The sequence below is a fragment of the Pleuronectes platessa genome, chromosome 4 (assembly GCF_947347685.1).
Source record: "Pleuronectes platessa chromosome 4, fPlePla1.1, whole genome shotgun sequence".
NCBI classification, from domain to species: Eukaryota; Metazoa; Chordata; class Actinopteri; order Pleuronectiformes; family Pleuronectidae; genus Pleuronectes; species Pleuronectes platessa.
The window spans coordinates 31226507-31239080 of record NC_070629.1 but is presented as its reverse complement, the minus strand read 5'-3'; the positions used below and the strand labels follow the sequence as shown (position 1 = coordinate 31239080).

The window sequence follows — 12574 nt, the reverse complement described above, 5'->3', positions numbered from 1 at the left end:
ATTTGTCAGTCAATCTGAAAAATAAATGAATAAATCATAGAAACCTTTTATCACACATTTAATCACCGTGAGGAATAAATAGTTAAATCAGAATTTTAGTAATTTTCTTAAGGGTTAGGGTTATGTATCAGTTTCTTGTTATTGATTAGCTCACTGATCAATACTGATTGATTTACTAAGTAATCAATTTAACTTTGATGTGAAATACTTTTGACAGATTTTATGAAATAAAACTGAAAACCTAGTCACAGTCAGACTGATCAATAATCACAACAAATAATCAACATCTTTATTAAACTCATTTGTCTTATGTCTGATCTGAGTTTGGGATCAGTCTAATATATGATCAAACCTTCACACCAGTCGAATATGTGCGGGTGTGGCTGAGGGGTAGGGCGGTTGCCCTCTTACCAGAAGGTCTGTGGTTTGATCCCAGTTTTCCTCATTTGCATGCTGATAGATGCACTGTATGATTGTGTGTGTGAATTGGTTAATCACAGGAACACTTTACTTGTTGGGGTCTAATATATGATTGTAATTTTTTGTTTTGTTTTGACTAGCATGAGTTGACAATCGTCTGTGAGCTGATTGGTCGAGATATCTGAAGCATTACACTGTCAAATGAAAAGCTGTTACCACACTTCCTCTGAGCTCTTTCCTTTACATCACTTCCTGTGGCGAGATGTCCTCATTGGTCGATTACTGTGCTAGACTAGACGACTACTCTGCACAAAGCCTACAAGATATAGACAGACAGGTAGAGAGAGAGACAGGTACGTTAGAGCAGGTAGAGTGAGACAGGAGGTTAGTATGCAGACGACTACCCTCCGATTATATCCAACCTTAATAAGTTCCCAACCCAACTTTAATAACAACTGATTGTCAATCAGTTGTTCGGATGTTTAACAGATTATCTGACACCAGTTCAGTCAGTTACTGTTCAGCAGCCTCTTATCAATGACATTGATTATAGATATGGATCAACAAACAGAACCGTTGGATCAAATCTGCATTGCACAGTGCCTGGTATAAGACACACACACCCTAGAGGTGAGCAGGTGCATCACACAGGGGTGAAGAGTTCTGTGACATGAAGAAGCATCTGAGTTTAACACAGAGTTTTCTGAGCGTCAGATCTCGAGGAGCTTGGTGGACAAATGATGAGAGAAACCCAAACCCATTTCCTGTCACTAGTGAACTATGTCACCATTTTGAAAAGCATCAAATTGAGTCCAACAACAATCGTGAATCATACATTTTTCATTTTGAAATTCTAATTTTCTAACATGCTTCTTACAAAAGTGTCGAACCTGACATTGACGTTGTTGTTATGCCTACATTAAGTGATTCGGCTGATTCGCTAAGCTGTCGTGTTTTGTTGTAGAAGAGTTTGTGATGTCACTGAGGCACTTGACGAGTTTAAAGTGTCCTCTCACGCAACAGATGTAAAGAACCCTTTGTTTACAGGATTCATCACGTTAATGTCAGCACTTTGTAAACCACTAGAGGACATCATTCCTGATTATGAAGACTCAGTATTGAGACATCTTGATGAATAAATAGACAAATGTCTTTGGTAGTATTGCCACCAAGTAGAAATTCAGACAAATTATACATTTCATCCTCTTATCACCAACAATGTGACCGCTGTCATGTCATGTGACTCAGTGAAGCCTGATGATGAAGAGAAATCCTAGATATTCATAAAACAGCTCTTCAACAAACAAACAAACAGACAGGCTGCTGTAACCACAGCAACCAATGTGTTGACAATCAGAGGTCAGAGGTCACATAGGTCATTAAGGGGGAGGGATCACATTAGGTTGAAATAAGAGAAGGTTTGGGTCGTATACAGGTGGGATGTCATATGCAGAGGTCATTTAAAGGTCATGAAGAGTCAGATGTAGGTCATGGCACCTTTAGCGCTGGTGTCCAGGAAGACTTTGATATAAGAGGTAGGGACATATCCCTCCTCCTCCAGATTCCTCCGTACTCTGGTCCAGCCATCTCCTTTGTCTTCCTCCACCACAGAGAGTAGTTCTCCCTCCACCATTGAAAGAGTGCCTTCGTTCTGACCTGAAGAGGAGCAATAAAATCAGAAGAGAACTTATCACTGATCAGTCAATTAGAGCAAAAGAGTCTTCATCTGCTGGTCAGATGACTAACAGTCACCTGACCCCCTCTGTGACACCGGGTTTATTATACAAATATAGTAAAACAATCAAATACCTTGAAACGGGTACAGAGACCTGCAAGTGGCAATGCTGGGTAACGGTTCTTCATCATCGAAGTCTTCATCAAACTCTGAACTACGAGACTTAAAGTGAAGCTCAGCACTGTGGTCCTCAGTGTAACTGCCGTCGGGACTGAGAGACAGACAGGTAGAGAGATCATCAATAATCATGACAAATTAATAATTAGCAATGATTATCAATATTCATCAATAATATTTGATCTTTAATAATTAACAGTTATCAATGATTAGTGGCGTACCTCTCTCTGCTGGCTGGACTGCGGTTGTCCAGCTTTTTCAAGCTGCTGCTGCCTGGCGTTGTCGCCTGGGAATTTAACCCACAACCTCCACTCTGTCTTCTACTGCTCTGATCAGACAGGCTGCTGTCCACCTCTGACAACCACGCCTACAGTAACATGAACACACATGTAAACACACATGCTAACGTGTACTTTAATACACATGCTAACATTCTCATTGACCAAGAGCTGATGCTCTGTCCCAACACCCTGCGCGTCCTCTACTCGGTCGAATTGACAGAACCTGCAAAGCTGTAATTTTTCCTGTGGACTTTGGCTCCAGGGGTTTTATTCCAACATCCTGCATCAGGCTGCTCACGAATCTGGGGATCAATGGACAAGCCACATGGCTTTCATAGTAATAATAATAATAACTTCATTTATATAGCTCTTATCTAAACAAGGTTACGGAGTGCCTTACAAAATACATGGTCAAAAAATAAATAGAAATAACATTTTGGCTAAAGAAAAATCTGACTGGGTTATGGGTACTACTGGGTTTGTATCAAATACAAATAAAATTTGATTGATGATTGATTGATTGACTGGCAACTGGCTTGTATGGCAGCACTATGAAAGTACTATGAAAGTACCATGAAAGTACTAGGAAAGTCATGTGGCTGCTCAGTAGATCATCAGCTCTGTGTCTTTTTAAACCAAACACTGTCACAGGCAACAGAGTCAGAGCTGTCCCATTTAACAAACTACATCAAATGTGATAGCAAGTCAAAGTAAAATGAATGTTAGTGCTGCAGCTATCGATTATTTTTTTTAATCAAGTATTCTATCAATTATTCCAATACTTTTGCGTGTGTGAGTTGACCCGACATCGTGATGTCCCCCCCTCCTCCCATTACAGACAAACAGCTGCAGACTGCCATGCACAGACGTCAATTTACAGTCTACTATAACGTAGAAATATATATTTATTACTTGTTTGCAGGGATTTCCCCAAAAGCGTTACTCCCCTCTCACCGATCAACAGAAACTAGCCTCGGAGCTCGAGCCTCCGCACTTTGTTAAGCCTGCACAACATATATCTTATGAGTTCAGCTACGTCAGGATAAAATGTGGGGTTAGGGTTAGATGTGTGTTTGTGTTTGTGTGTACATTGTGCGTTAATAACCTGATTCCTCTGCAGCTCGTCGTCAAGTCTTTGAAGATTCTCTTTCACTTCCTCAAGTCGAGAATCTAAGCTGCTCAAATCGCCTTGAGGAGTGTGTTCATACACACTTTTCATCTTCATCAGAGCCGTCCTGACACACACACACAGAAAGAGCATCACACAACTGCAATTCACAACCCTCACATACAATAAACCAGAATTAGCTGTGGTTGTTTTCAGCATTTTTCAGACAGAAAGTTAATAAAATCAAGTCTGTTCGACTTTGAGACAACAGAACATTTGTGTCATTAAGCGCCCACGGGTATGCGTGAAGTGCACAGTAGCATCTCTACTTCCGGAATGGGAAATTTATGCTAACAACAAGCACAGAAATCTAGTACTTTACTGAACACAATCAATCTCTCATCATCATCAGGATGTGCCACAGTCCTTTAAACTAGATATAATCAAACCCCTTATTAAAGAAAACACCCTGGTTTTTAACTACAGACCAATATCTAACCTCCCTTCCTGTCTAAAATCTTGAGAAGGTTGTAGCCAATCAGTTGTGAGACTTTCTCCAGGAAAGTAATGTGAGGACGTTCAGTCGGGGTTTAGAGCCAATCACAATGTCCTGTTATATCTCAGTGCAGCATTCAACACAACTGACCATCACATTTTATTAGAACAGTTCATTAGCATTAAAGGAACCGCCCTAAACTGGTTTAAATCTTATTTATCAGCTCGATTCCAATTCGTGCAAATTAATGAGTCATCTGTGCGCACCAAAGTTAACCATGGTGTTCCACAGGGCTCTGTGCTCGGCCCAATTCCTTCTCATTATATATGCTTCCACTAGGAAACATTATCAGGACACACTCTGTAAGTTTCCACTGCTCTGCGGATGAGATCCAGTTTTATGTATCGATAAAACCAGAACAATGTAATCAATTATAAACATCATCATCTTCAAGGAGATAAAAACCTGGATGAGCTGTAATTCTCTTTTATTAAACTCATATAAAACTGAGGTTCTGATACTTGACCCTAAACACGTTAGAGACACATGATCTAATGATGAAGCTGCTCGAGACGACATCGTCTTTGCTTCCAATGAAACATCAGGAACTTGGGAGTGATCTTTGATCCTGATTTGTCCTTTTATTCTCACTTTAAACTAATTTCTAGGACCGCCTTCTTCCACTTGCGTTATATCTCAAGCATCAGTCATGTCATTTCTCAAAAAGACGCAGAAGAACGAGTCCAGGTCTTTGTTCGATCCAGATGTGATTATTGTAATTAATTATTATCCGGCTCCAGCAGGAAGTCGTTAAAGACTCTGCAGTTTGTCCTAAATGCTGCAGGACGTGTCCTGAAGAGAACCAGGGACAGAGACCACATGTCTCCTGTGTTAGCTTCACTACACTGACTTCCTGTTACATCTAGAATAGAATTTAAAATCCTCCTCCTCACCTACATCAATAATATGTCAGCATCAAACCTTAAAGAGCTCATCGTACCTTATCACCACTAGAGCCCTGAGCTCCCAGAATCCAGGCTGTTGTCCCTAAAGTCTCTAGAGGAGGAGCCAGAGCTTCAGCATCCAGCTCCTCTCTGTGGAATCATCTCAGCTTCAGTTGTGGAGGCAGACTCCCTCTGTACGTTGAGGATTCAAACCTTCCTTTACAATAAAGCTTCTAGTCAGAGCCGGTCCAGGTTTGTCTTAGACCTGATCTCAGTTCTGCTGCTATAGGTCTAGAAGGTCGGAGTCACATGACACATGGAGCTTCTCTTCCCAGCTTGTCCTTCCTCTTCCTTATCCTTATCTCATCAAAGATATTAATATCACATCAATACATGTTACTGACTGGACTTCTTCCTCAGAGTCCCTTTGCCTCATCGTCCACAGATCCACATCCTGGATTATGATGTAGATCGAGAATCAGAACCAAATAATAATAAATATGGATATCAGGGTGGTAGATCTCGGCTTACGTTTGGAATTAAAAAGTGATCTTGGGTTTGAAAAGGTTCTGTCCATCCTGGGAGACCGATCCCCACGTGTCTCTCTGACAGAGGATGTCTCACCTTGTTAAAGCCCTATGCGACAAACTGTGATTTGTGAATATGGGCTATACAAATACACAACTTGGTGTAAATGAAATAGTTTCAAGTTGAATTTGAATCGGGCTTGTGGATACTTGATAACGCCACAGGAACAGTATGGAGGCGTGTTGTGTTTCTGTTGTTTTATTACAATGGGACCATTTTCTGGTCCCATTGACTTCAATTGTATTTGAATATGCTCTAACAAAGTTTACCCCTGTGAAGTGTTTGGTGGACTCAAACACTACTACCCCCCCCCCCCCCCCCCTATTAGTGCTGATGACATAATGAGGGACTTTAGATTTTTGGTGAACTATCCCTTTAAGAGCGTCCTCAGACATCATGAGGACGACCTGAACACAAAGTGCCTCCGACCACTAGGTGTCACTGGTGTGTGTTACCTCTGCTCTCTCTCTCTCTGAATCTCTTCGTTGATGTTGTTGATTTTGGTCTGAAGTTTTTTCCTTCTATGTTCAGGAGAAAGATGACTACAGTCTGCAGGACTTGAGCCCTGAAACAACACAATCAACAAAATGTAACACAAAAGCACAAACACACACGGGTGTAAACATCACGTGGTAACACACCTGAGACAGGTGAGGTACTGACCAGTTTGAGAGACAGCTGTCCACAAGGAGCAAGAAGGAAAAAAGACAACATTAAAACATACAAATATGTGTGTGTGACTGTGTGTGAGGACCATTTTAAGCATAGACCTACAGAGTGAGGACATTTTGACTGGTCCTTCACTTTTTCAATGGGCTTAGTCAGAATTAGGGTTAGGTGGTTAGGGTTAGTGGGGGTTACATTACATTACATTATATTCAGCTAACTTACAATAAGTGCATCAACCATGAGGGAACAAACCCAGAACAACAAAACATTACAGTACATTAGCTTCAAAAAGACAAACTACAACTGCAACTACACAGAATGGATTTTGTAGGGCTAGGGATTGCATTATGTCCATGAGCGTCCTCACTAAGATAGAAGTACAAACGTGTGTACCCCTCTCTTCAGGCTGCGCAGACACTGCTTCCTGGTTCTTGAACCAGAGGTCATGAGGTCATTCAGTCGCTGTGTGATTGGGTCTCTTGAGGCAGGGGGTGGAGACTGTGGACAGTTAACCACGTCCCCAGGTGAAGGTGAGGCTGGGGGTGGAGGGGGGGGCTGCCGGGGGGAGGAGAGGAGGGTCAACAACTGGAGAGAGAGAGAAAGAGAGAGAGATTAAGAGACAGACAGGTTAGGGGGACAGGTATGCCTGTTTTACATACAACTTCACCAATGATGAAGAAAATAATGCATACTTTGTTTTTCCGTAAGAACGGCCACAACTTCCTGCCATGTCTCCGCCCCTCCGTCCGGTTGTCGAGGTAACTGGATTCAGAGATGCTCCTCCTCATGGTGGCGCTATAGTCCTCAAACTCGACATCACCTGGAGGGTCAAACCCCGATTTGAACACTTCCACCACTTGACGGGTGTCCTGCGCACACACACACACACACACACACACAGATGTGATCTCTGACCTTTCATCATCTTCTTCAGTGGTTGTAGAACTCTGTTGTTATGAAGATAGTTTGGTTGTCATAGGAACCTGATTTCTTTCACAACCAGAACCAGAACCTGAGACCGAAACAAGCCGAACACTGAACCACACATCAGAGCCAGTTCCTGATCTGGAACCAGTTATTTGTGTTTCACAGCCAAAGTACTAAAGTAGCATCCACCTGTTGAAAGGGTTAGGGTTAGGGTTAGGCCTGCGTCAGGGGCGGGGGGGGGGGGGGGGGGGGTGTGACCGATAACATCAAGCATGACTTCTTACCACTCTGTGTGTATAGGTTAGAGTGAGGACATTCTGGCTGGTCCTCACTTTCTGACCCACTTTGAATGGACTGGTTGAGGGGTAAGATTTGGTTTTAGACTTAGGGTAGAATTAGGGGACACTTAGGAACACGGACAACAATTTTACGTAATATCTACTGTACGTCGTTTTTATATATGGTTGTATTACGGCCTACGAAGATATCTTAATAAATGGGTTATCGGAAGGGTAGGGTCAGAATGAGGTTTAGATTAGGGTTAGAGTTAGGGTTAGGGTTAGACATTTACAATGTATTACCCCTTGTTAGCACAAATGTTTCTGAGAAAATCAGGCATGTAGACGGTGACATGTACAGTGATGACATGACGTGGTGTACGTACAGCACTGCGTTCCCATGTGTCCGTCTCCGTCCAAACGCAGTAGCATATATCGTCCTTGAGAACGAGCAGAACAATGTGCAGGGACTCGGGTCACGTCTTGTTCCCATGCAGAACCCTGAGTTTCCATATTCAATCATATTAGAACTAACCCTAACCCAAAGTACGTGTGATAAAAAATTTTGACAAAAGTCACAGTTAATTAAAAAACGTCAGTCTCAACACATCCCACAGAACACTCACCATCCTGGGCTGGATGCTCTCCGCGGCGTCCATCATGGCGTCCAAACAGCCACTGACCACAGGAAGAACCTTTCTTTCAGCTTCTGCTGACGAACGCATCGATTCACAGATTCTCTCGATCCGTCGCTCCTCCATGTCCTGGACACGCTAAGAACACGGAACAGAACTCACGTTGAAAAACTGTGCCCTCAAGATATCCATGGTACTGGTACCACTGTGTGGAACTATTGGTTTACCTGGTATATGACTGGTACCAGTGTGTGGTAGTGCTGGTGCTGGTCCTGGTTAAACTGGTTTAAACTGGTCACGTAGTCTTTCCTGGACTCTTCAGCTGCTTGCTGTTTCTGTTGAGCCGTGTGACGAGCCTGAAACCAGCAGAAAACTATAACCACCGTCCTGTGGTTGTTCACCTGGTCTCTGTGACCTTTGACCTTTGTTTAACATGTTAACCTTCATGCTTCTCAATGATTTACAAGAATGAAGAAAACTCACCTTGAGTGAACAACGCTGAGACAGACAGAGAGACAGACAGAGACAGAGAGATAGATAGAGAGAGAGAGAGGTAGACAGAGGGAGAGACAGAGAGAGGGAGAGAGAGAAGGATAGAGAGACAGAGGGAGAGAGGGAGAGAGAGAAGGATAGAGAGACAGAGAGAGAGACAGAGGGAGAGAGAAAGACAGAGAGAGAGGGAGAGAGAGAGACAGCTCAATTTAGTTGAGTTTCATCTGTAATGTTGGATCATACAATACATGTATTGATTGGTCAGCATTAATTATGTATGAACACTCAATTGTTTTGAATGAATAAAGTTAGAACAAACCTTCTGTCAGTCATTGCTTTTATATTTATATAAAATGGTAAAAACCTTTTCTCCGTCCGTCTTGTTGTCCAGGTCGATTCTGTCGGTGACCTGTTGAGCTCGTTCCGCCTCTTTACAGTCACGCTCAAACCGACGTTTACTCTGATCAACAAGTAAACAACAAATCAATGAAGCCATCATTAGTGTTTCTGTCGTTACTTCTGAATCTGAAGAGAGAATACAACATTTTTACTTGTTTCTTCTGAATAAACAGTAAAGGTTTCAACTTAGTTTTGTTTTTTGTTTTTTTACAAGTGGGCGGGTTCATAAAGGTCAGGTATATGAGGGGTCAGAGGTCACTCACAGACTCCAACTGTTTCCACGAGCTCTCAATGTGCTGCTGGGCACGGCGGCCATCTTGGAAATGCTGCAAGAGGATACGAACCATTAAGAAACTGGTGACGTTTGTACTTCCTGTTTGACAACCAATAACAAGCCAGAGATCCACTGACCACCAAAGTAAAAGTCTCATACATTTTCTACCTAAAGTGTCTGAGGTGTAATCAACTTATAAAAAGTCTAAATAAAAATAAAATCTGTGAATAAAACAAATAATAACCTCATTAAACACTTGATCGATTATAAATCAATTACAAACTTTTAATCATATTCTCGTTTTTTATGTTAACCTTGTAATATATTGTCAGTTTCATCTTGTTATTATTATTGAATGCCTATAATGAACATATGAACATATTATTAACCATTTAGTGTTAACCTGTCAACATGTTGTTTACTCACTGTTTTCCTCTCAGTCTTCAGCTCGTGAGTGAATCGTGTCAAATCACAGACGATCTGTGAGTTCAGGTTTTCAGCAAGTTCCTCTCTCTGAACTGCGACTTCACTCAACTGATGGAGAGTCGCAGAGAACGCCAAACACCAGGTGTACCTGTAACAGCCGATCACACACCAGGTGTACCTGTAACAACAGTGTGTGTGTGTGTGTGTGTGTGTTTGTGTTTGTGTGAGTGATGTCTGACCTGCTCTCATCTCCTCTGCTTCTCTTAGGGTGATACTTCTTGGACAGACTCCTGCAGACAGACAGTCAGAAAGAGAGAGACACCGGTTAGGATGGATGATGAAGCCTAAGTTCACTTTTGTGTGAGGACAGATGAGCCCAGGTGACCTCAGATGACCCTCATTGACCTCACGTTACCACATGTGACCCTCATGTGACCCCAGGTGACCTCAGATGACCCTCGTTGACCTCATGTTACCACATGTGACCCTCATGTGACCCCAGGTGACCTCAGATGACCCTCATTGACCTCATGTTACCACATGTGACCCTCATGTGACCCCAGCTGCCCTCAGATGACCCTCATTGACCTCATGTTACCACATGTGACCCTCATGTGACCCCAGGTGACCTCAGATGACCCTCGTTGACCTCATGTTACCACATGTGACCCTCATGTGACCCCAGGTGACCTCAGATGACCCTCGTTGACCTCATGTTACCACATGTGACCCTCATGTGACCCCAGCTGCCCTCAGATGACCCTCATTGACCTCATGTTACCACATGTGACCCTCATGTGACCCCAGGTGACCCCAGATGACGCAGTTACCTGATTTGTTTAGCGTAGCTTAGCTCGATCTCAGCTCTCTCTTTAACAAACTTGGTGTATTTCTCCAGAAAGTCGATTCCCCAGCTTGTGTGTTTTTCCAGATTATCAAACTGATCCTGAAACAATCAGAAATCAAATCAATAAATATTTAAAATAATAACAATAATAAAAAGAACCATTATAATTGTTGTGATAATATCAATAATAAAATTCATTATAAAGATAATCACAATAGTATTAATAACAACAATAATAAGCATCACAATATTAACCATATATTTATATAATCACAGTAATAATAATGTATTTTGATCGCGTTCTGTCCCGGGTCTCGTGCTGCAGCAGCATCATGGAGGACGCAGTGCGCGAGTGGCTGACGTCACTGATCGTGTTGCTATGGCAGAGCGGAGAGAAGCACGAGGGCCTCGCGGCTCTCAACCGGCGGATAACGGGACCGGAGTCCGGTGGTGTGCACGTGCAGCAGGTGCACAGGTGTACGTACCCACAGCTCGGTTCCCCACGAGCTGCTCATCTCTCCGCTGCGCGCGCTGCTCTGCCTCCCGGTACCGACTCACCGCGAGCTGCTGCTGTCCGCCGCGCGCATCCTCCTACACACACCGAGACTGACCTGTCTGTCTGACGCCTCCTGTCTGTCTGACGCGTCCTGTCTGTCTGACTCTGCAGCAGCACAACGCAGAGGACGCGGTCACGCGCGGCACGTCTCCCCAGAGGTTCCTTTGTCATCAGTCAGAAGATGCTGAGAGCGTGCGTGTGTGTGTGTGTGTGTGTGTGGTTACTGCGCATGCTCATTATCAGCCCCGCCCTGCTGTGATACACACACACACACAGATTCTACCAAAAAATGTAGCAATCGTTTCTCTCTCTCTCTCTCTCTCGCTCTGTCTCTCACTCTCTTTCTCTCTCTCTCTGTCTCTCTGCCTGTCTCTCTCTCTCTCTCTATCTCTCTCTGTCTCTCTCTCTCTCTCTCTCTCTCTCTGTCTGTCTCTGTCTCTCTCTCTGTCTCTCTCTCTCTCTCTCTCTGTCTGTCTCTCACTCTCTTTCTCTCTCTCTCTGTCTCTCTCTCTGCCTCACTCTCTCTCTCTCTCTCTCTCTCTCTCTGCCTCACTCTCTCTCTCTCTCTCTCTCTCTCTGTCTCTCTCTCTCTCTGTCTCTCTCTCTGCCTCACTCTCTCTCTCTCTCTCTCTCTCTGCCTCACTCTCTCTCTCTCTCTCTCTCTCTCTCTCTCTCTGTCTCTCTCTCTGTCTCTCTCTTTAGTTGGCAGCTGCTGTAGGTGATGATAGCCTGAAGTTTCTTTTATTGGCCAAGCATATTTTCACATACAGGAAAATGACTTGGTGTGGTTGGTGCAAAATTTGCAAAAGAGCAAATATTAACAAATAGCGAAAAATAAGAGGCAAACCAGTTATTGGAGAGAGGAGTCGTGAATCATGGCTCTTTCCCACCTGTACCCCTGATCCCATCAGCTGTAAATCACAAAACCGGAGCAATTGAATTTGGCTTACAGGGTTTAAAATTCAAGAACGTTATTACACTGTGGAAATGAGTGACATTTGATCTGCTCGTGCCCAGACAGATCTGGTGGGAGCCTGTCGGGTGCTCCACAGTGGACCCGCTGCCTTGGCCGGGGCTGGAGCCTCCATACCGGGGGCGAACAATGTTCACAAGAGGAAAACAGTTAGGACCACCATCAGGAGGACGAGGACTGAGGTCATTCAATGTTTCAAACACTAGATGATATTAAAGAAAAAGTCGGTTTCCAAACTGTCAACCAAAATAAAAAACCCAGAAAACAAATCAAACAAAGTGTCAGATATAAAACCACCGTGTTCTTCCTCTCAGTCAGAGGACAGTTGATGAACACCCAGCAGAACCTGCAGGTGGATGAAGAGAGTGTTTACTCCTTCACCAGAATCCGGACCTTTCTACACGACAAG

At 43.4% G+C, this 12574-nt stretch overlaps 1 protein-coding gene across 1 annotated transcript; it reads right to left on the bottom strand.

Annotated features, from left to right (window-relative positions):
- Nucleotides 1-707: 707 nt before the first annotated feature.
- Nucleotides 708-11151, bottom strand: fnbp1a (formin binding protein 1a). The gene is made up of 18 exons (XM_053421219.1): nt 11122-11151; nt 10620-10735; nt 10029-10079; nt 9790-9937; nt 9353-9415; nt 9055-9150; nt 8682-8696; nt 8426-8554; nt 8190-8336; nt 7051-7227; nt 6752-6943; nt 6353-6367; nt 6145-6254; nt 3659-3788; nt 2494-2639; nt 2230-2366; nt 1918-2076; nt 708-736 (listed from the first exon to the last, which is right to left on the bottom strand). Exons 1-18 carry the CDS (start codon nt 11149-11151, stop codon nt 708-710), a joined length of 1890 nt encoding a protein of 629 aa, XP_053277194.1.
- Nucleotides 11152-12574: the final 1423 nt, after the last annotated feature.

Coding starts and splice junctions, on each gene's coding strand:
- fnbp1a (XM_053421219.1), bottom strand. CDS start 11,151: ATGAGCAGCTCGTGGGGAACCGAGCTGTGG. Junction 2,367..2,493: donor AGTCCAGCCAGCAGAGAGAG/GTACGCCACTAA, acceptor TCTGTCTCTCAG/TCCCGACGGCAGTTACACTG. Junction 2,077..2,229: donor GTCTCTGTACCCGTTTCAAG/GTATTTGATTGT, acceptor GCTCCTCTTCAG/GTCAGAACGAAGGCACTCTT.